At 42.4% G+C, this 23,916-nt stretch overlaps 1 protein-coding gene across 2 annotated transcripts in view; it reads left to right on the top strand.

Annotated features, from left to right (window-relative positions):
• Window positions 1–22,789, top strand: part of SPATA13 (spermatogenesis associated 13) — an 84,629-nt gene extending 61,840 nt beyond the window's left edge. For both annotated transcript variants that reach the window (XM_070749787.1, XM_070749788.1), the window contains 6 exons: window positions 2,959–3,138; window positions 5,948–6,180; window positions 13,709–13,838; window positions 15,362–15,734; window positions 18,856–18,930; window positions 21,110–22,789. In XM_070749787.1, coding sequence (XP_070605888.1) covers window positions 2,959–3,138; window positions 5,948–6,180; window positions 13,709–13,838; window positions 15,362–15,734; window positions 18,856–18,930; window positions 21,110–21,291 — 1,173 coding nt within the window. In that variant the 3' untranslated portion in view covers window positions 21,292–22,789. The remainder of the gene's footprint in view (window positions 1–2,958; window positions 3,139–5,947; window positions 6,181–13,708; window positions 13,839–15,361; window positions 15,735–18,855; window positions 18,931–21,109) is intronic.
• Window positions 22,790–23,916: the final 1,127 nt, after the last annotated feature.

The raw sequence follows: 23,916 nt of genomic DNA, 5'->3' as shown, positions 1-23,916 counted from the left end.
TAAGACGAAACAACATTTTCCATAGGAATCAATGGAAAAGCGATTAATGTGTGCAAGCCCAAAATTCAACCCTTTTGCCAGCCGAAGTGCCCATTTTTCCACTGCTGGGATTCCCCTGAGGCTCCCCTCCATGGGAAACCCCACCTCTGCACTTCCGTGTTTTTGTGATGCTGCAGGGGAATCCCAGCAGGGGAATCCCAGCATCACAAAAACGAGTGCTTCGCTGGCAACGGAAGTCCGAAGGTGGGGTTTCCCATGGAGGGGAGCCTCAGGGGAATCCCAGCAGCGCAAAAATGGATGATTCGCTGGCAACGGAAGTCCAGAGGTGGGGCATCCCAGCGGCGGCGGTGGGTTTGTAATGTGAAAATAGTTTGTAAGAAGAGGCAAAGAAATCTTAAACCCCGGGTTTGTATCTCGAAAAGTTTGTATGACGAGGCGTTTGTAAGACGAGGTATCACTGTATTTCCATACTTGCGTGCTTTTCGACAAACTTGGCTTCTAATCTTTTGGACTGTATTTCTGTACAGTTTCTTTTATTTTATCCTTTCTTTTCTTTCCAACTTTTGTCTCAAAGAGTCTATGACAGGGGTCTCCAACCTTGGCAACTTAAAGACTTGCAGACTTCAACTCCCAGAGTTCCTCAGCCAGCTTTGCTCTGGGAGTTGAAGTCCACAAGTCTTAAAGCTGTCAAGGTTAGTGATCCCTGGTCTGTGAGCCCTCCAAAATAGTGATGTGGTCCCTAATGAAAAACTCCATCACAGAAATCTCTTTGGAGTGTTCTTTTTCCTGTGATGTGGTTTAGGCTGATTCACGCATACACGTTGCCCCAGTACAAGCAGTAATGGGCAGCCAAAATTTTTACTGCCACACTCTGGGTGTGGCTTATTTTGTGGGAGTGGCTTAATAGTCATGTGACTGGGTAGGAGTGGCTTGGTGGCCATGTGACCAGGTGGGAGTGGTTTGAACGATCATCATTGTTCAAGTGAACTGTTAAATCCTCAACTTACAACCTTACCAGTGTCATTTGTTGGGGTGACAATTTGCTTTGCGTTTCCCATGCTCTGCTTCCTTGGTCGCTCCCCTGCCTCAGGCTGGGTAGCTAGGCGAATGGGTGCTGCCAGAAGCATAAATGCTGCCAGCACTGCTTCCACCCACGCCTTCTGCTTGCACCTCAAGCAGGAGGTGGCCACGTGAGGCTGGAGGGGAGCCAGGCAGGAGAGAGGGAAGCTTGTCCAAGGCCAGGAAGGAGGAAAGAGGAAAAAAGCAAGGAGCGCAGATGCAGCAGCAGCAGAAAAATAAAGGAGAGCCCAGCCGAGCCCAGTAATCCAGAAAGTGACAGCCGCCGATCAGCTGGAGTTGCGCATGCATCTTCATTTCCGCCGGTGGAACTGTGTTCCACCCCGTCCTGCCTGCCGCCCATCCCTGGCTACAAGCCATATTGTACTTCCATCCTTTTCTTACTCCCCACCACTGAGACCACTGAGAAGGCAACCTTCCCCTGCTACATATGAAATTAGTGTTTGAAAAATTGTGATAGCCCAAGCAACAGAAATATTTTATGTATTTGTGTAGTTCTTGGTTTATTGATGGGCATAAGGCAGGAAGGTATCAAGTATAAGATTAGATTAGATTAGATTAGATTAGATTTATTGGATTTATATGCCACTCCTCTCCGTAGACTCGGGGCGGCTCACAACAATACATAGTAACAAATCTAATATTTAGCAATCTAAATTACAGTTTTAGGTTAAAAAATCCAAAAGAAACCCCAATATATAAAAAACAAGCACACAGTCGAATCATACACAGAAACTACATGGGCAAGGGGGAGATGTTTCAATTCCCCAATGCCTGACGGCAGAGGTGGGTTTTAAGGAGTTTCCGAAAGGCAAGGAGGGTGGGGGCAGTCCTAATCTCTGGGAGGAGCTGGTTCCAGAGGGTCGGAGCCACCACAGAGAAGGCTCTTCTCCTGGGTCCCGCCAGACGACATTGTTTAGTCGACGGGACCCGGAGAAGGCCCACTCTGTGGGACCTAACCAGTCACTGGGATTCGTGCGGCAGAAGGCAGAAGGGTGATACAACTGCTTGAGCTTGTGCAGAAATTCTGTCAATAGAAACCACAAAGCGCAGAGTCTTTCCTGGCTTAGGGGGAAGTGATAATGATGCAAGAGAAAGTTCATCAAGGTTATTAGGTCTGCACAGTCCAGGAAAAACACCAGGTGATTACTGTGGATAAAGTCATTTCCAGCAAGTCTGTACATAAGACTCGGTCAACATAAGGCTGTAGTATGGACAAAGCTGAGAAAAACAGAAGAAAGTCATATGGAAAAGCAACATGGGCAAAGACAAAAAAGGAATTAATAAGTCAATGCTATAATAACAAAGACTTATTAAAAAATTGAAACAAATATCCATTTTACAAAATAAAGATTGCTGGTGATCATGATGTATCTTTAATATTTTTGCTTGGTCTCCACTGACCCTGTTTCTTATCAGCTGCTCTTGTGATCAGTTTCCCAAGTAAAAGAGACAGTGGCCTTTTATAAATGTTTCCTTAACCTTGTTTTAAAATAGATAACAGAAAGGCACTTGCTGCTACTCTCAAAATGTTTCATTTCGTTTAGCAGAAAACCAAGTTGTGAGTCTAGTATTCTTGCCATAGAAATATAATACCGTTGTCTGGGAGCAAATTGAAATGTGTTGCCCAGATGTTGAACTTAAACAATTGTTACTTCCTTAAAGTAAATTAATTATGAAATGCTGTAGAATTCGGTCCCTATATATTGACTTGTGAGTTATGTAAAATAATTATTCGTTATGAATTCTACAGAATTATTGCAGTAGACAAGTGAGGAAATGTTATGATTGTGTTTCTTTCAGTGTAAAGTGATAGAAGGCTTATCCTCCATTTTTATTTACCGTAATCAATATTAAAACCCTTTTGGTTGGATTTCTTAGGGTTACATTCGCCAATGTCGCAAACATACGGGAATGTTCACTCCGGCTCAGCTAACTACCATATTTGGAAATATTGAAGATATTTATAAATTCCAAAGAAAATTTTTGAAAGATCTGGAGAAGCTGTACAACAAAGAAGAGCCCCACTTAAGTGAAATAGGATCCTGCTTTCTTCAGCATGTAAGTTGGTTAAATACCCTCATTTGACTAAGTAGTACAGTACAAGAGAAATACAGTTCAGTGAACCGGGAACCTACAGTGAGATAACAGTGCAGAATTAATGTCAGCATAATTCAATAATTCAATTTTTCAGAGATGTTTTCTGAAGAGGCAAAGGGCAGAGTGAGTAGCAGGATGATTATGCAAAAAGAAACAGGGCTTGGAGATTTATAGTATGTATATTTTAAGGCAGTGGTTCTCAACCTAGGGGTTGGGACCCCTTTGGGGGTCTAATGACCGTTTCACAGGGGTCGCCTAAGGCCATCGGAAAAGACAAATTCCCCATGGTGTTAGGAACTAAAGCTTCTATTATGGGGCCTTGGAAGATATTTTTATAATCCGACCAATCAGGCGTTTACAGTGGGGGTGTCCCTCTGAACTTCCTGCCAATCAGCTGAAAGCTCTGTTGGGAGAATTGGTGCTAGACTTATGGTTGGGGGCAGTAATGGGCAGCCATAAACGTTTACTGCTACTGTGGGTGTGGCTTATTTTGTGGGTGTGGCTTGGTGGTCATGTGACTGGGAGGAGTGGCTTGTCAGCCATGTGACCAGGTGGGAGTGGCTTGAATGATCATCATCACTGCCGCACGATGCCTTTTCATCTCAGCTGTGGGCAGAGTGAGGGCTTCGCGAGGGGAAAAAGACCGCGGCCCAGACTGCTTTGGCATGGCGCAGCTTTCCTGGCCTTGGGAGGTGGCCGCATGAGGCTGGAGGGGAGCCGGTCAGGAGAGAGGAAAGCTCGCCTGAGGCCAGGAAGGAGGAAAGAGGAAAAAAGCAAGGAGCACACAGCAACAGCAGCAGGGAAAAAAAGGAGAGCCAAGCTGAGACTAGTAATCCAGGAAGTTACTGCCGCCGGTCAGCTGGAGCTGTGCATGCAGCTTCATTTCCGCCGGTGGAACTGTGTTCCACCTCGTCCTGCCTGCTGTCCATCCCTGGTTGGGGGTCACTACAACACGAGGAACTGTATTAAGGGGTCGCGGCATTAGAAAGGTTGAGAACCACTGTTTTAAGTTATATATCAGTAGAGGTGGGTTGCTGCTTCTTTACAACCAGTAGCTGAAATTTATCGCCGCTCACTGAACTAGCAGCGGTGACCGGTGGTCCATGCTCTTGAACTGGTCCGACAGGCGCCACAGCTTGGAAAGATACCTTCCATGTATGCACAAAGGCTTCTGCCTATGCAGAGGGTCACTTCCGGTTTATTTGCATGACATAATGGGGGCGCAAGAAATAGCGAAGCGCACATGCGTAAGCGCAAATACACACTTCCATCACTATTAGACCCAGTAGGGAAGGTAAATAGAACCCATCCCTGTAAATCAGGTTTTAGTATTTCTCATATCTAAATGTTAGGGAACTGTTGGAGAACTAGAGCAGTGTTTCCCAACCTTGGCAACTTGAAGGTATTTGGACTTCAACTCCCAGAATTCCACAGCCAGCATTCGCTGGCTGAGGAATTCTGGGAGTTGAAGTCCAAATACCTTCAAGTTGCCAAGTTGGGAAACACTGAACTAGAGAATATATTTTCAGTAGTTTTAACCAGAGACTCTGGGGAGTGGGGTGGGGAGGGCTGTAGAAATGGGGTTTATGCTGCAAAGATTCATTCATTCTGGGTCCTGCCTGCCTGCCTGAATGCCAAGCTCAGTGGTTAGAAACATAGAAGACTGACGGCAGAAAAAGACCTCATGGTCCATCTAGTCTGCCCTTATACTATTTTCTGTATTTTATCTTAGGATGGATATATGTTTATCCCAGGCATGTTTAAATTCAGTTACTGTGGATTTACCAACCACGTCTGCTGGAAGTTTGTTCCAAGGATCTACTACTCTTTCAGTAAAATAATATTTTCTCATGTTGCTTTTGATCTTTCCCCCAACTAAGTTCAGATTGTGTCCCCTTGTTCTTGTGTTCACTTTCCTATTAAAAACACTTCCCTCCTGAACCCTCTTTAACCATTTAACATATTTAAATGTTTCGATCATGTCCCCCCTTTTCCTTCTGTCTTCCAGACTATACAGATTGAGTTCATTAAGTCTTTCCTGAAACGTTTTATGCTTAAGACCTTCCACCATTCTTGTAGCCCGTCTTTGGACCCGTTCAATTTTGTCAATATCTTTTTGTAGGTGAGGTCTCCAGAACTGAACACAGTACTCCAAATGTGGTCTCACCAGCGCTCTATATAAGGGGATCACAATCTCCCTCTTCCTGCTTGTTATACCTCTAGCTATGCAGCCAAGCATCCTACTTGCTTTTCCTACCGCCCGACCACACTGCTCACCCATTTTGAGACTGTCAGAAATCACTACCCCTAAATCCTCTTCTGAAGGTTTTGCTAACACAGAACTGCTAATGCAATACTCAGATTGAGGATTCCTTTTCCCCAAGTGCATTATTTTACATTTGGAAACATTAAACTACAGTTTCCATTGCTTTGACCATTTATCTAGTAAAGCTAAATCATTTACCATATTACAGACCCCTCCAGGAATATCGACCCTATTGCACACTTTAGAGTCATCGGCAAATAGGCAAACCTTCCCTACCAAACCTTCCCCTAGGGTTCATTTTTTTTTGTCAGCTGTCTGAGAAACAATTATATTGTCTCTGCCTTCGCAAGAAATCCAGGTGTCTTAAATCTCTGTCTTCTTTCTTTCTTCATTTTAAAACAGCTGCGGAATTGCTGCAGCTTGCAGCTTTTCCGCGCTTTCAGTTTTCTCCTTCGGCATATTTTAAAACTGGTGTTTTGCATTTTTGTGTATGTTTGCTTTTAGCAAGAAGGATTTGCGATCTACTCTGAGTATTGCAACAATCACCCTGGAGCCTGCCTTGAGCTCTCCAACCTGATGAAGCAGAGCAAGTACCGCCATTTTTTTGAAGCCTGCCGCCTCCTTCAGCAAATGATTGACATTGCTATCGATGGCTTCCTCCTCACCCCTGTTCAGAAAATCTGTAAATATCCCCTGCAGCTGGCTGAATTATTAAAGTACACCACTCAGGATCACAGGTAAAGCCAACTGATTAATTTTTTTTTTTACTGTGGGAACATTTCATATTCAGGTTAACTTCTATCCACTCACCAAGAATGTTTGCGGGATATGATCAAACACTAATGAAAGCAGCCACGGTTTGTGAAATATATATTTCTTCTGTTTCTCATGTGCATCACACACACACACACACACGGGGGAGACCTTCAACTGCACCCTTGCCTTTCAATTTTTCCAGAAGCACAGCCTTAGATTTGTATGTCTTTTTTACATACAATTCTTAGTGACAGTAAAAAGAAACTTCTAAACCATCTTGAGAAATAGGATGGGATGGAGTGGAGTGGAGTGGAATGGAATGGAATAGAATTTATTTATTTATGTATTTACTTATTTATTTATTTATTTATTTATTTATTCATTCATTCATTCTTCATTCATTCATTCATTCATTGGATTTGTATGCCGCCCCTCTCCGGAGACTCGGGGCGGCTAACAGCAATAATAAGACAGCGTACAATAATAATCCAATAATAAAAACAATTAAAAACCCATTAATATAAAAACCAAACATACATACAGACATACTATGCATAAAATTGTAAAAGGCCTAGGGGGAAAGAGTATCTCAATTCCCCCATGCCTGGCGGCAGAGGTGGGTTTTAAGTAGCTTACGAAAGGCAAGGAAGGTGGGGGCAATTCTAATTTCTGGGGGGAGTTGGTTCCAGAGGGCCGGGGCCACCACAGAGAAGGCTCTAACCCCTGGGTCCCGCCAAGCGGCATTGTTTAGTTAACGGGACCCGGAGAAGGCCGACTCTGTGGGACCTAACTGGTCGCTGGGATTCGTGCAGCAGACGGCGGTCCCTGAGATAATCTGGTCCGGTGCCATGAAGGGCTTTATAGGTCATAACCAACACTTTGAATTGTGACCGGAAACTGACCGGCAACCAATGCAGACTGCGGAGTGTTGGTGTAACATGGGCATATTTGGGAAAGCCCATGATTGCTCCCGTAGCTGCATTCTGCACGATCTGAAGTAGAATAGAATAGAATAGAATTCTTTATTGACCAAGTGTGATTGGACACACAAGTAATTTGTCTTTGGTGCATATGCTCTCAGTGTACATAAAAGAAAAGATACGTTTGTCAAGAATCATGAGGTACAACACTTAATGACTGTCATAGTGGTCAAATAAGCAATCAGGAAACCATCAATATTAATACAAATCTTAAAGATACAAGCAACAAGTTGCAGTCATACAGTCATAAGTGGGAGGAAATGGGGGATAGGAATGATGAGAATAAAACTAGTAGTAATAGTAGGGCAGACTTAGTATATAGTTTGACAGTGTTGAGGGAATGATTTGTTTAGCAGAGTGATGGCATTCGGGGGAAAACTCTTTTTGTGTCTTGTTGTCTTGGTGTGCAGTGCTCCGTAGCGACGTTTTGAGGGTAGGATTTGAAACAATTTGTGTCCATGATGTGAGGGGTCAGTAATATTTTCACTGCCCTCTTTTTGACTCGTGCAGTTAAACTCTGCTGAAATGATAATTATGTATTTTAGCTGAGATCATTCCGTTAAATTGGCCTGAAGTGCAGCACATGAAGCCCACGGTACACCTAGACCAATGTTTCCCAACCTTGGCAACTTGAAGATATTTGGACTTCAACTCCCAGAATTCCCTAGCCAGCATTCGCTGGCTGGGGAATTCTGGGAGTTGAAGTCCAAATATCTTCAAGTTGCCAAGGTTGGGAAACACTGACCTAGACACTATCCATAGAATTAAAATTTAATGTGGAAATGATTGGATGTTGTAAAGTTTTTGGATAAGAATGGCAAAATCCTGTTAGATTTCAATCCTTTTGCAAGAGACCTGTTGAGATGTTAGCGCTTTTTGTGCAGTGTGTGATGATCCTGTATGGTTTTAAGCACTTTTACTTAATTGTGGAGAGGGGATCCTCAAACTGTGAAAACATCGTTGAGCTAGCCTTCCACTGTCCTAGCCGGACACTTTCCAGACATGTTGGACTTACGCCAGCACTGCCAATTTTAGCGACAGATTGAGGAGCTGAGACCCTTCTGGAATATTGTTTTAGAATTACAACTTCTTGTCGCTCCCAGGTAGCCCTGTCAATGAGGTGGAATGCTGAGAGGTGTAGCTACTTATTAAGGTAGGAAAGATTGATTTAGAACAGTGGTTCTCAACCTTTCTAAGGCCATGACTCCTTAATACAGTTCCTCGTGTTGTGGTGACCCCCAACCATAAGTCTAGCGCCAATTCTCCCAACAGAGCTTTGAGCTGATTGGCAGGAAGGAACGCCTGATTGGTCGGATTGTAAAAATATGTTCCAAGATGCCAGAATAGAATAGAATAGAATAGAATTTTATTGGCCAAGTGTGATTGGACACACAAGGAATTTGTCCTGGTGCATATGCCCTCAGCGTACATAAAATAAAATATACATTTGTCAAAAATCATGTGGTACGACACTTAATGATTGTCATAGGGGTCATATAAGCAATGAAGAAGCAATATTAATAAAAATCTTAGGATATAAGCAACAAGTTACAGTCATACAGTCAACATGGGAGGAAAAGGGTGATAGGAATGATGAGAAAAACTAGTAGAATAGAAGTGCAGATTTAGGAGAAAGTCTGACAGTGTTGAGGAAATTATTTGTTTAGCAGAGTGATGGCGTTCGTAAAAAAAACTGTTCTTTAGAAGCTTTAGTTCCTAATACCATGAGAAATTTGTCTTTTCCCAGGGTCTCAGGCGACCCCCCATGAAATGGTCATTCGACCCCCAAAGGGGTCCCGACCCCAAGGTTGAGAACCACTGATTTAGAAGATGAACCGATCAATTCTCCGTCCCTCGCTGAACTTTTTTTCTAATTCTCACAAACTGAATGGAAATTACTAGTGCGAGGGAAAACGACCTGCTGGATGACAAATTATGATTCAGAGCTTCGATACTTTTTGATTACTTAACATGTCTGTTACAAGTTCTGCTATTCTGAATGGACTGAAAGTGCATGGACTGAGCAAATAAAAAGGAACTTGCTTGAAGTCCGCCTTTTCACCCTACAGCTCTCAAAATAGGCTGGATGATGGCTCCCATAACACACCCATGACTTTCAAACTACGTGCCTGTGCGTTCCTCACGTAATCCTGAATCACCCACTTCCTACATGGACATCACAACCCGAGGAAAATAAGGAAATGTAATCTAACACAAACTAACTAGGTTTCTTTGGGCCTCTCCACACACTCGACCTCACCGTTAGAATGAATTTAAAAATAGGTCATATGCAAGAAGGAGAGACTTGTAGTTCAGAGATGAGATCAATCCTAGTATTATATTATTATTATTATTATTATTATTATTATTATTATTATTATTATTATTATTAATATTATTATTAATATTAATATTATTATTATTATTAATATTAATATTAATATTAATATTAATATTAATATTAATATTAATATTAATATTAATATTAATATTAATATTAATATTAATATTTGTTAGATTTGTATGCCGCCCCTCTCCGCAGACTCGGGGCGGCTCACAACAGTGATAAAAAAACAATATGTATTGACAAATCTAATAATTTAAAATCTAAAATAGCAATTGTACATTTAAAAAAATCTAAAAACAAGGAACCCCAATATAAAAAACATACATACAGTCGTATCATGCACTAAAACTACATAGGCAGGGGGAGATGTCTCGGTTCCCCCACGCTTGACGACAGAGGTGGGTTTTGAGGAGTTTACGAAAGGCAAGGAGGGTAGGGGCAGTTCTAATCTCTGGAGGGAGCTGATTCCAGAGGGTCGGAGCCACCACAGAGAAGGCTCTTCCCCTGGGTCACGCCAGATGACATCCTGGTAGTAGCTCTGTGATTATTTTAATTGGAACAATCTGCTTAAGAGTCTAGGGAATTAGCTACAGAGCTACAAAGGTCTATAACAGTGATGGCGAACCTTTTTTCCCTCGGGTGCCAAAAGAGCGTGGGTGCGCTCTATTGCGCATACGCGAGTACCCACACCCATAATGCAATGCGTGGGGAGGGTGAAAACAGCTTCCCCCATCCCCTGGAGGCCCTCTGGAGGCCGGAAATGGCCTGTATTCCAACTTCCGATGGGCTCAATAGGCTCGTGTTTTGCCCGCCCCAGGTTCTAACGGCTTCCTTGGAGCCAAGGGAGGGTGGAATTTTGTGAGTTTAACAATCCTGGGAGGTTTTGAATGTTACATTTTTACTTAATGTATCGGTCTTTCAGCGCTTTCTACGGATGCTGTAAATCACATAACACGATTGAGTTTGACACCAGTGATTTACAACAGCGTATCGCAATGTTTTTTTGCCTCTGCTGAGCCCAGGGTGGGCGTGAACCTGTGCATGATGCATGCAGCCCACGGCCGGCCAATTTGACACCTGTGTTGTAAATAATCAGGCTGCAATTTTGCTGGGCCCCTGACCTGTGGGTCAGATCTCTAAAATGAATGAGGGGAAGTAGCTACTTTGCACTGTTCAAAACATCCACTAGCAGCTGCTGAGAAGCTCAGTTTTGTGGTCTTTCCAGTTAATTGCAGAAGATTTATTTATTTATTTATTTTGCCCAATACACAATGAGGGTTTTAGTGGGTATATATCTATATACACATAGTAAAATACATGATGAAGGTTATAGAGGAGATACTCATAGTAAAATGTATCTAAGAAATAATAGAAAAGAAGGTATGGTAATAGAACATATCAATGAAAGAATAGAAGAAGAGATATAGGAATAGAAGAAAGGTATAGGAGATATAGGAGAGCAATAGGACAGGGGACGGAAGGCACTCTAGTGCACTTGTACTTGCCCCTTACTGACCTCTTAGGAATCTGGATAGGTCAACCGTAGATAATCTAAGGGTAAAGTGTTGGGGGTTTGGGGATGACACTATGGAGTCCGGTAATGAGTTCCACGCTTCGACAACTCGGTTACTGAAGTCATATTTTTTACAGTCAAGTTTGGAGAAGTTAATATTAAGTTTAAATCTGTTGTGTGCTCTTGTGTTGTTGTGGTTGAAGCTGAAGTAGTCGCCGACAGGCAGGACGTTGCAGCATATGATCTTGTGGGCAATACAGTACTTAGATCTTGTTTAAGGCGTCTTAGTTCTAAACTTTCTAGGCCCAGGATTGAAAGTCTAGTCTCATAGGGTATTCTGTTTCGGGTGGAGGAGTGAAGGGCTCTTCTGGTGAAGTATCTTTGGACATTTTCAAGGGTCTTAATGTCTGAGATGCGATATGGGTTCCAAACAGATGAGCTTTTATTCGAGGATGGGTCTGGCGAAAGTTTTGTAAGCTCTGGTAAGTAGTGTGAGATTGCCAGAGCAGAAGCTACGTAGGATTAGGTTTACAACTCTTGAAGCCTTCTTGGCTATATTGTTGCAGTGGGCTTTGGCCCTTAAATCTTTTGTTATTAGTATACCAAGGTCTTTAACCGAGTGGGGATTATCTGTGATAATTTGATTATTCAGTTTGTATTTGGAGTTCGGATTCTTCTTCCCAATGTGTAGGACAGAGCATTTGCTAGTTGAGATTTGGAGTTGCCATGTGTTAGATTTCTTGTTGAAATCATGCAGCCTTTTTTACAGGACTCTTACCATGACAGAGGTATCTGAGATGAATCACGCCAGGAGTAACGCTGGCTTTATTTTGGGAAATCTTGTCTTAAATTTAAAGGTGGTTTCAAAAATTGCTCCATAAGCAGTCTCTCTTTTTTTCCCCCCTCTCCCCCACAAAGAGACTGCAAGCTCTAATCTCCCTTGTAAAAGGGCTCAGACAGTGAGTCAATTAAGTGTGGGGTTCATTTTTTTTTAAAAAAAAAAATCAGTTAATATGCAACCTGGACAGGAAGTGGCGATGGTTATCTTGTATACCCTTTTTGGATATAAATCCCTTTCAAGTGCAGCTAGGGCTCCAGATAGATCGGAGTGTGAGAGATATTTGTTGGCTTGCTTTCGTCTTTTCCCACTTTGTTCCTCCTGGACTAATGCAAGGCTGCCTCGGAGATTCTGAAAAGATTTGCAGAGCTTTGAACAGAGAAAGGCCCCAGCCTTTCTTCCTTTTTATCGGGAGCTGCCCCCTGTCCTCTCTGCCTAACAAAGGGATTGCCTGTTAAGAGCCATTGTCTCTGCTCAGTGGTAAGATCCCATCATGGTTCTTGTGGAGTCTCCTGCCACTCTCCCCCACTGCCCACAAATCTCTGCGTGAATGAATGTAGTGTGTGTCAGAGAGAGGATGCTAAAGAGACTATAGATCATTCCCTGCATGTGTGGTTATTTTGCAAGGCTGTTAAGACTTTGCTGTTTCTGCAACCTTTTAGAATTTGAAAGGTGGGATGATTCCCTCTTGTAAGGAAGTGGGATGTGCTTTGGGGTGGGGGTGGGAGGGGGCTATTAAAATTATTTCCTTCGTTAGATTCATCATTGCTGTGGTTTTTGCTATTGTTTTGACTTTTGTCTCTTTTTTAGCTTGATGACTGAATGAGATAGGTGTAGGTGTTTTTTTTAATTTTTTTATTATTATTATTATTATTATTATTATTATTATTATTATTATTATTACAGTAGGATTCTATGTAATTATATGTTGAAAGCCGCCCCGAATCTTCCGAGAGGGGCGGCACATAAATCTAATTAATAAATAAATGATAAATAAATAAATTCTGTAGAGTCATGGTTGTCCCAAAGATGCTTTTTCAGGAGGCAACTGCACCACATTCTTCTTCTTCTTCTTCTTCTTCTTCTTCTTCTTCTTCTTCTTCTTCTTCTTCTTCTTCTTCTTCTTCTTCTTCTTCTTCCTCTTCCTCTTCCTCTTCCTCTTCTTCTCCTTCTCCTCCTCCTCCTCCTCCTTCTCCTTCGTCTTTTTCCTCTTCCTCCTCCTCTTCTTCTTCTTCCTCCTTCTCTTCCTCCTCCTCCTCCTCCTCTTCTTCTTCTTCATCTTCCTTCTCTTCTTCTTCTTCCTCTTCCTCTTCCTCCTTCTCCTCTTCTTCTTTCTCTTCTTCCTCTTGCTCTTCCTCCTCTTCTTCCTCCTCTTCTACTCCTCCTCCTTCTTCTCCTCCTTCTTTGTTTCAAAGACATTTCGCTTCTCACTCAAGAAACTTCAGCTCTCACAGGACAGTTGGGAATGGAAGGATTTATATTCCTTGCAGACAGCTGGTTATTTGCATTCTTGTAGAGGGTCGTTGAAGCCCTTGGAGATTTATCGGTGTCCTCAGGGGTCATCTGAGTGGTGCTCCTGGTTTCTGTAGTCTGCTATTTTTTCCCTCTGGAAATCCATTCCTATTCCCACGCCATTCAAAGGGTGCCCATCCCAAATTGTATAGCCTAAAAGTCTAGATGAGAAGCAAAACGTTCTTCGAAAGAGAAAAACAAGGAAGTCCAGTTGCCTCCTGGAAAAAGCACCTTTGGGATTAGAGTAGGATGCCAATCTAGGAAGTGAATAAAATGCATCCTCCGCAAGGATTCACCGGTGACTTTCTTTCTTTGACAGTGACTATAACAATATCAAGGCAGCCTACGAAGCCATGAAGAACGTAGCTTGCCTCATCAATGAACGGAAACGAAGGCTGGAAAGTATAGACAAGATTGCTTGCTGGCAAGTCTCCATTGTCAACTGGGAGGTGAGGGGACATCGCCTGTCATTTTTCAAGCTTGAAGGCGCAGGGTTTCTCCCGACTGTTTCAAAGGGGTCTTTTCTTACTTTGTGCTGTTTCCACTCTGAAAAAGTAGTGGTTGTTCTCCATTGGGGTTGTTATCATTGACTTGAAATAATTTATTAAGTTACAATAATACCTCGTCTTACGAACTTAATTGGTTCCCGGAGGAGGATCGTAAGGCGAAAAGTTCATAAGATGAAACAATGTTTCCCATGGGAAACAATGTAAAATCAATTAATGTGTGAAAGGAAAAAATCCCCGCAAAAATAGCGGTCCGCTGGGTGGCGGCGCCTGGCTGTCGCCTTTTGAAACAGCTGGGGGGCTTCTCAGCATCTTCCCGAACCCCAACGCCAAACCCGAACTTTTGCCAAACTTCCGAGTTCGGCGTTCGGGAGGCCACCGATAAGCCCCGCCGCCCGGCTGTCACCTTTTGAAACAGCAGGGGGGCTTCTCGGCGTTCTCCTGAACGCCGAACTCAGAAGTTCGGCAAAAGTTCAGGTTCGGCGTTCGGCTTCATGAGGATGCTGAGAAGCCCCGCCGCCCGGCTGTCAACTTTGCAAAAGAGCCGCGTAGCTGTTGGCCGGTCGGGAGGCTCAAATGGAGGTGGGGAATCCCAATAGGGAATTCCATGGGCGGAGCTTTGACGTCACAAAGACGTCCTTCCTGGAGTCCTAGCGCAAAATTTGGCTTGCTGCACATGCGCAGAAGCCAAATCTCGCATGGGGGCACATGTGCAGAAGCGGCACAGTGCATGTGTTGCTATTCCACACGTGCACCAGCATGAGATTCAGCTTCTACACATGCGCAGGAAGCAAAATCTCATGCGAAGATGCTCGCATGCATGAGATTTTGCCGATTTCCAGCATTGTTTTGATTCCGCACATTTGCGGAAGCAAAGAAATCACCAGAAATTGACAAAATCTCTCGTGTGAGGGCGTCCTTGCACGAGTTTTCACTTCCTATGTATGCACAGAATCTGAATGTCGCACTGGGAGTGCTGGCATGTGCCCATCACTGGATGCGCACTGAGAAGCCAGCGTCTGGCAGCCCTTCACGGAATAGAACCAGTTTTGTGATGTCATCATGACATCACCAGCGGCTTGCTACCAGTTCAGGCAAACCAGGAGAAATCTACTTCTAGATGTGGGAGTGTGGAGTTTCTTTCCTATTCTGGCAAGGGAAGATTATGCTGTATTTGCTGATGGATCCAAAAAAGTGACAAGCAGTTCGGGATTGGTGGTTATCATATTTTTTTAGATTATTTTTAATATTAGATTTGTTTACATTGTCTTTTTATTGTTGTTAGCCACCCCGAGTCTGCAGAGAGGGGGCGGCATACAAATCTAATAAATAAATAAATAATAAATAAATATTGGAGACTAATAATAAAGATTAATAGAAGATGAATTATTTCTCTATCTAATGTCATTCATGGTGCTGATAAAGTTTTGTATCTCTTATTCATATATATTTTTTAAATGCTTTAGGGTCAAGACATCTTAGGCAAAAGCTCTGAATTAATCCACTCGGGAGAATTGACCAAAATCTCCAAACAAGGCAAGAGTCAACAAAGAACGTTCTTTCTTTTTGACCATCAGCTTGTGTTCTGTAAGAAAGATTTATTGAGAAGGGACATGTTGTATTACAAAGGCCGGGTGGACATGGACGAAATGGAGGTGGTAGATGTTGAGGACGGCAAAGACAAAGACTTCAATATCTCTGTAAAAAATGCTTTCAAAGTTGTAAATAACGCTACGGAAGAAGTTTACCTATTTTGTGGGAAGAAGCCAGGTGATAAGAAAAAGTGGCTGGAGGCTTGTGCAAATGAGAGGAGACGAGTGCGAGAAGACAAAGAAATGGGTAAGTATTATCTTTTGCTAAATAAAATCATTAGAATCGGAAATTTGGAATATTGTCCCATTGCAAGAGTCTCTTCGTTGCACTGGTCTTATAACCTACCTTCCTAAATTAGCTGATATAGCCCAAATGTTCTGAGATTGAAGCATTGGGCAAAACTTTATGATTTTTTTTAAAATTAATTTGGCTGTGATTAGATGCATTTGTGGTTAGAGTTTTTCCACTAATGGGCTTTGAATTAAAACCAAGATGCAATATTTTGTTTATTTATGATGCAGTTTTGCTTTCAGTAGATTCAAAAACTGCTCAGAGTTTGGTGGTAAATGCATTTTATTTTAAATAATAAACAACTTTCAAATATGTTATGTACTGTTACGACTGAAAACAGCAGATCCAGATTCTCGTTGAATAATTCCTTGTGATTGCTACTTATCTACTTCATTTTGGTGGAACTGTTCTGGACTGACAAATCTGCATTATTCTGAATCAAACCATTCGCCCATTTCTAGTGATGGGCGAACCGAACTCGCACAATTCGGGTCCGTACCGAATTTTGCAGTGTTCAGTATGCCGAACATGAACCTGAGGTTTTTTGAAAGTTCGGGGTCACGTTCGGTGTTTGGTTGCCTCGGCTGGCCAGGAAGTGACGTCTCCGTGACGTCAAAGCCCCGCCCCCGGAATCTCTTCATGGGAGGGATTCCTCAGCTCCTTCAAAGGGAGGTCTTTTCATGTAAAAATAAACATTGTTATTTTTACGAAAAAGGATGCTGCAGCGGAGATGCAAACAAAGGGCGGTCCTTTCACGTAAAAATAAACATGTTTATTTTGATGTAGAAAGACCGCCCTTTGCTTGCAGCGCCACGGCGGCATCCTTTTTCATAAAAATAAAAATGTTTATTTTTACGTGAAAAGACCTCCCTTTGAAGGAGCTGAGGAATCCCTCCCACGAAGAGATTCTGGGGGTGGAGATTTGAAGTCACCGGCAGATTGCTAAGGACGCCAAGGTGATCACTTCCTGGATTCATATTTATTTTTACATGAAAGGACCGCCCTTTGCTTGCAGCGCTGCTGCGGCGTCCTCTTTCGTAAAAATAAAAATAAATAAAAATAAAAAATCCGTAAAAATAAAAAACGATGGGATTCCGGGGGCGGAGCTTTGATGTCACGCAGCGTTCGGAGTTCGAGTTCGGGTTTGGTTCGGGTTCGGCCAAATTTTGCATAAAGTTCATCCGAACTTGCCGAACCCGAACACCGTTGGGTTCGGCCATCACTATCCATTTCCTGAGTATTCTCTACACTGAATGGCAGTGGCTTCTTTCTGTTTTTCAGAAGTTATGACATCCTTGTTGAGAATTGAAACTGAGCTTTTCTATGTGTAAAGTTTGTGCTCTGTTATTAAAAACTTGTGTTCTGCTTCACAAGAGACATGTGTCTCCTTCTTTTGAAATTAGATCCATTAGCTAATTGTTATTTAGTTATTTTTTTTCGGCTTTAGAATAGAATAGATTTTTTAAAAAGTTTTCTTTATTTCAATACAAACATACATAGAGAGACATTTAAAAACATTGGACAATGTGTGACAGTCCTGTTTCTTATTTCCTATTGTAATATTTATATATTACCATCATTACTAGAACTTTTTATTGGCCAAGTGTGATTGGAGACACAAGGAATTTGTCTTTGGTGCATATGCATCACATCTCAGTGTACATAAAATAAAAGATATATTTGTCAAGAATCATGAGTACAATACTTAATGATTGTCATAGTGTACAAATAAGCAATTGGGAAACAATATTAATATAAATTGTAAGGATACAAGCAACAAGTTACAGTCCTACAGTTATAAGAGGGAGGAGATAGATGATAGGACCGATGAGAAGACTAACAGCAATATCCTGTTTCCCCGAAAATAAGACGTACCCCGAAAGTAAGGCATGTCAGAGGTTTTGCAGAATTTGCTAATATAAGATGTACCCCCGAAAATAAGGCGTAGTCAGGTTTACATACAGTACGGTGGAAAAACATACGGTACCATTCAAAGCTGTTCATAGCGGTACCGTAATAATGTGGCGGCCCTTGCTGGCCCCTTCCATCGCTTTGTACTGTCCAGTACAGCAGACACAGTGTGCTGCTGTCTCACCGCCATTACAATCTCCACTACAATGCGTAGACTGTAGTTCCTCTGGTGGCCGGAAGCTGCAATAGTGGGAGTATACTGTTCTACCATATAAGTGCCATCGTTTGTGTGTGTGGGTGCCATACTGACAGGTACCGTACCGTAATCAGTGTACCGTACGGTACACTTTCTTTGGGGGTGTCAGTTTTCTGCCTGTGAATTTGTCTTATTTGAGAAATATAAAGCACCCCCTAAAAATAAGACGTAGCACAACTTTTGGAGCAAAAATTAATATAAGAAAGTGTCTTATTTTCGGGGAAACATGGTAGTAATGCAGCCTTTGTGAATAGTTTGACTGTGGAGAGGGAATTCTTTGTTTAGCAGAGTGATGCCGTTAGGTGAAAAACTGCTCTTGTGTCTAGTTGTTCTGCTGTGCAGTTCTCTATAGGGTAGGAGTTAAAGAAGTTTGTGTCCAGGATGTGAGTAACCTGTAAATATTTTCACACCTCTTTAACAACATATTACACTCTGGTTCTTGAAACAGCATTGAAATTCGCCCAAGCGGTAATAGTTTTAGGTTGGAAGGAGGCAACAAAATGGACGTTACAAAATTGGTATTGGTACATGGTGGAACATATTCAATTTGAAATTATGGAAATTAAAATGAATATGATTGATGAAAATAAAGTGGGAAAACTGATGGGAAGATGGGAGAGGGTTAGAGGTTTTATGGCTAGTAGAATTCGGGACCGAGCTATAAAGAACAAATTGGAATCACTCTACACTTTGCAAACACGTTGATGTTCCTGGTTGGAAAAATTATAAATTAGTACACCCTCATTTGGTGGAGGGATTGGATGTATGTATGTTGTCGGGTGGCAGGCACACAATTCACCGTGCACTGTTTTGTGTTGTGCGTTTTTTATATTATAAAAATAAATTAAAAATTATTGTTAAAAAAAAGAAACAGCATTGAAATTTGCATAATTTATCCTCCAAATGTAGGAATGGAAATCTCAGAAAACCAAAAGAAGCAAGCAATGCAAAATGCACGGAAGTCGAGACAAGGGAAAATGAAAGGTAAATATCTCCGGGACCGCCCTCTGCCGCACGAATACCAGCAACCGGTTAGGTCCCACAGAGTGGGCCTTCTCCGGGTCCCGTCGACTGAACAATGTCGTTTGGCGGGACCCAGGGGAAGAGCCTTCTCTGTGGCAGCCCCGACCCTCTGGAACCAGCTCCCCCCCTGGAGATTAGAACTGCCCCCACCCTCCTTGCCTTTGGTAAACTCCTTAAAACCCACCTTTGCCATCAGGCATGGGGGAATTGAGACATCTCCCCAGGCCTATACAGTTTATGCATGGTATGTTTGTGTATATGTTTGCTTATAATAAGGGTTTTTTTAGTGTTTTTAAATTATTAGATTTGTTGTACATTGTTTTATTGTTGCTGTGAGCCGCTCAGAGTCTACGGAGAGGGGCGGCATACAAATCTAATTACTACTACTACTACTACTACTACTACTACTACTAATAATAATAATAATAATAATAATAATAATAATAATAATAATAATAATAAAAAATATTTAAGCATCATCCCCCACCATGACCAAAGATGTCTTGTCCTGTCCTCAGGTGCTTTGGAGAATAGCCTGACGCCCTCTTTGTCGCGGGGAGGAAATTAACGTCTGTTAGGACCTTAACCCCGTGGAGGTCGATGGATAGAAGCCTTAGTCATTTTTTCAAACAAAATATATTTATTTTAAAAACAGAAATAAACAAATAAAAGACTGTCTCGAGGGACAGCATAACATATATGTCTTACATCATGGAGATTCATGGATGAGAAGAGAGAAGAAGGAAGTGGTTGGCAGGATATTGTGACCTAAGAGGAGGATCCAATAAGGCACACACTAGTTAACTGTTTCATTACTGAATGTCTCTGAGGGGCTGTCAATATACAGCGTGACACTCTTCTCTGTGGAACACTGTTATCGTGTCTCCCCTAGTCCTACTTTTCAACAAATAGACATACCCAGTTCCTGCAACTGTTCTTTATATGTTTGTAACCTCCAATCCCTAATCATCTTGGTTGCTTACTTGATGTTAATATAAATATTAATTATTACTATTATTGCAGGCTCCGTTTGGGTCTTCAGTGTGAAACATTGCAAAATGATAATTTAGACAGCAAATTATTTAGGTGGTTTGGGCATAAGGAGTGAACTTTTGTGGACAGCAAAGGAATTGGCTCCAATTTACCATGCATCCTGTTTAGTCCAAAAATTTCGCCCACTGGTGAGATTGCCCCTATGGCTTCAATTTCCTTGATTAGCAGTGGGCTGCTCCATGGACAAACCGGTGCGCAGTCCCATTTGTAAAAATTGGGATGCGGACATAGCGGCGCATCCCTGAAGTGCACAGATGTGCCTCTGGGGCGCTTCTGCGCATGCAAAAGAAGATTTGGCTTCTGCGCATGCAAAATCTCACACGAGGACACTTTTGCGTGTAAGATTTTGGTGATTTTTTGCTTTTACGCATGAGCGGAAGCAAAAATATTGGTGAAAATCAGCAAAATCTCACTCACGCGCATGTCTTCACACAAGATTTTGTGTTGGTAATGACCTTTAAAGCCCTACATGGCATTGGACCAGAATACATCCGGAACCGCCTTCTACTGCACGAAACCCAGCGGTTGATAAGGTCCCACAGAGTTGGCCTTCTCCGGGTCCCGTCGACCAAACAATGTAATTTGGCGGGCCCCAGGGGAACAGCCTTCTCTGGGGCAGCCCTGGCCCTCTGAAATCAGCTCCCTCCAGAAATTAGAACAGCCCCCACCCTCCTTGTCTTTCGCAAATTACTCAAGACCCACCTTTATCGCCAGGCATGGGGGAACTGAGACATCCTCCCCCAGGCTTTTATATTTTATGTTTGGTATGTATGTGTTGTTTGGTTTTAAATTGTTGGGTTTTTAGATGATGTTTTATTTTAATATTAGATTTGTCTCACTGTTGTTTTTGTATTACTGTTGTGAGCCGCCCCGAGTCTTCGGAGAGGCGCGGCATACAAATCTAATAAATAAAAATAAATAAATAAATAAGATTTCGCTTCTGGCACATGTGCAAAAGCCAAATATTGCACTGACGCACATACATGTCCTTCGGGAGCACATCAGTAGCGCCAGCAACGGGCAGTCCTGATATATAGCAATAACAACTCCTGAATTATAATATTTGGATTCTGTTTTCCTTCTACAGGCGTCAGTTATAATGGATGCCCAGTGCCACCGCTACACCAGACTTTGCACCCCCTCCATCAGCGTCATGTGACCGTGCCTACTAGTATTCCACAGCAGCAAGTGTTCGCCCTAGCAGAACCAAAGCGGAAACCGTCCCTTTTCTGGGACACTTTTAACAAACTGACACCGTTTAAGAAATGAACCAGCCCAAAACCTCCATGACCTGAGACTGAGAGGCCATCCGGAAAAGGGGAACGATTTGCTAGCAAAGCTTCTGTTGGTCCAGTTGGAAAACCGGGGAGATTCTGCCCTGGAGAGAAGATATGGGCTGATTTTTTTATTTTCCACCATAACCTTTATTGAACAACATGAAGAAGCCGTGGTTTATTGAAGGAGATAATGAATGATGTGAAAGGGATGTGGTCCTGAATCAATAAACGGACTGATGCGAGAGTAGCCACTGGACCACAATAGCAAATTGCTGCTTTTTCAGAAAATTCCATGCGCATATGTCACTCTTGTACCAAAGGAACGGTTCAAAACTTTTAAGTCATTTTGACAGGCTTAATAGGTGAATGGATTGGCCAAATTTAAAAACAGGAAGGATAGCATCTCCATCTTTCTGCAGAATTTGGCAAAGGGTGGTTTCATCCTTCCTACGGCTCTTACATCATCAAGTTGTTGGCACTGAGAAAACTGCTTAGTTTTTTCCTATTTGTGTTTGTTTGCTGTGTTCTTCTGTTAAATGAGACTTAGACCTCCTCCAAGGCACATTCATGGCAAAATGGAGGGGAAAATGTGAACTCGGTGTCATAAATATCTGAACAATGTATTTTTATATGAAGAAAGGCCTCCTTGGATTCAGGGTGGAATCTCACCAAAAATGGTATTTTGCTGTATGCATTTCTATTCATCCAGAAATGGATTTCATTTTGCTATCTCTGGCTCTTGAGTCCATGAAAACTGCATCTTTGGTTTCCCATGTGCCTGCTTGTACTTTATGGAAAAAAAGAAAAGAAAGTACAGTATTTCGTTTTAAATTTTAGGAGTGCCTTAAATGGCACCAACGCGACTATACAAAGATAAGGATATGAAAAAGCAACCTGAGAGAGTTTTTTACTCAACTCCCTAAATGTACTAATTCCATCTGGGTTTCTTACAAAAATGACTTTAAGCAAGTTCCAACACGATCTTTTTATGTGGTTGCTCTTATGTGGATCAGATAAACCAGAAGAGGCTTAGCAGTTTATTTCCTTGGCATTACGTTAGGAGTATCCAACACTAGGACCATCTGGTGACATTAGAAATGAATTTTGATTAAACTTGGTTAGAAACGTGGCCTATTTATGGACAATTAAAATGATATGTCCTTGTTTTGATTTGGTTCGTTCTCTTCTGTCAAATTGTTTTTTTAACACGGGGTTTGCTAAAAATACTCTTCTGCGAGACAACTGCCGTAAATTAGAGTTTATGGCATGCTCTTGGTTTCACCCTCTCTGTTGTAGTCTTACATTTCTAATGCCTACAGTAAAACACTGGATCTTGAAAATAGGGCATGTATGTATTAAGCCATAATGGACATGTTCAATTTAGTCTGTTACAGTAACCCAGGTTCTGCAGTTTGTAAATCGTGACTCATGCCTCTGTCTGTTGAGCATACCCAGCCAATTTTGATTTAAATAAACCACAGTTAACAAAACTACAGCTCAGAGTGATGCATAAGCAATTTATAACAACAAAAACAAATTCGGGAATTTTTATACTATTTTTATTGCAAAGGTTGGGGGAGGGTTCTTTTTAAAAAAAGAGTATCAGGCATTTCTAAATACAGTAATACCTTGTCTTACGAACCTAATTGGTTCCAGGGGGAGGTTTGTAAGATGAAAAGTTCGTAAGACGAAACATTGTTTCCCATAGGAAACAATGTAAAATCAATCAATCCGTGCAACGAAAAAAAAAAATGCAAAAAACCCCGCCACCCGGCTGTCACCTTTTGAAACAGCCGGGGGGGGCTTCCCAGCGGCCTCCCGAACTTTTGCCGAACTTCTGGGTTCCGCATTCAGGAGGCCGCCGAGAAGCCCCGCCGAAAGGAAAGACTAAACTGTATGAAGAGCTTTGGTTCCAACTGGGTAAGTTCGGGTTTGACGTTCGGGTTTAGGAGGACGCTGGGAAGCCCCCCGGCTGTTTTAAAAGGTGACAGCCAGGCTGCGGGGCTTCCCAGCGGCCTCCCGAACCCAAACTTTTGCTGAACTTCCGGGTTTGGCATTCAGGAGGCCGCCGAGAAGCCCCACCGCCCAGCTGTCGCCTTTTGAAACAGCCAGGGGGCTTCTCGGCAGCCTCCCGAACGCCGAACCCGGAAGTTCGGGTTTGGCATTCGGGTTCAGGAGGACGCTGGGAAGCCCCCTGGCTGTTTCAAAAAGCAACAGCCGGGCGGCGGGGCTTCTCGGCGGCAGCGGCGGTGGGTTCGTAAGAAGGAAAAAGTTTGTAAGAAGAGGCAAAAAATTTCTGAACCCCGGGTTCGTATCTCGGGTTGTTCGTATCATGAGGTACCACTGTAGGTTGGACTACCATTTCTTAGGCAGCTTGACCCAAAGGAAAGACTAAACTGTATGAAGAGCTTTGGTTCCAACTGGGTAAGCTAAAATGCAAAACATATATTTGAGCCCATTCCTCAAGAGAAGTTTTGAAAGTAAACCATTGTGATTTCATCTTAATTTACTTCTGAGCAGATACAGCTAGGAGAGGTCGACATTCAGCTAAACAGAATATTTTGCAGTCTCTGCTTCAACAGACATGCTATGACAGTATTAAAGACTGAACTTAGGG

This window comes from Erythrolamprus reginae, chromosome 4 (genome assembly GCF_031021105.1).
Source record: "Erythrolamprus reginae isolate rEryReg1 chromosome 4, rEryReg1.hap1, whole genome shotgun sequence".
In the NCBI taxonomy this organism is placed as follows: domain Eukaryota; kingdom Metazoa; phylum Chordata; class Lepidosauria; order Squamata; family Dipsadidae; genus Erythrolamprus; species Erythrolamprus reginae.
Note: the sequence above shows the minus strand (reverse complement) of the source record. Positions and strands in the feature narration are given on the sequence as shown.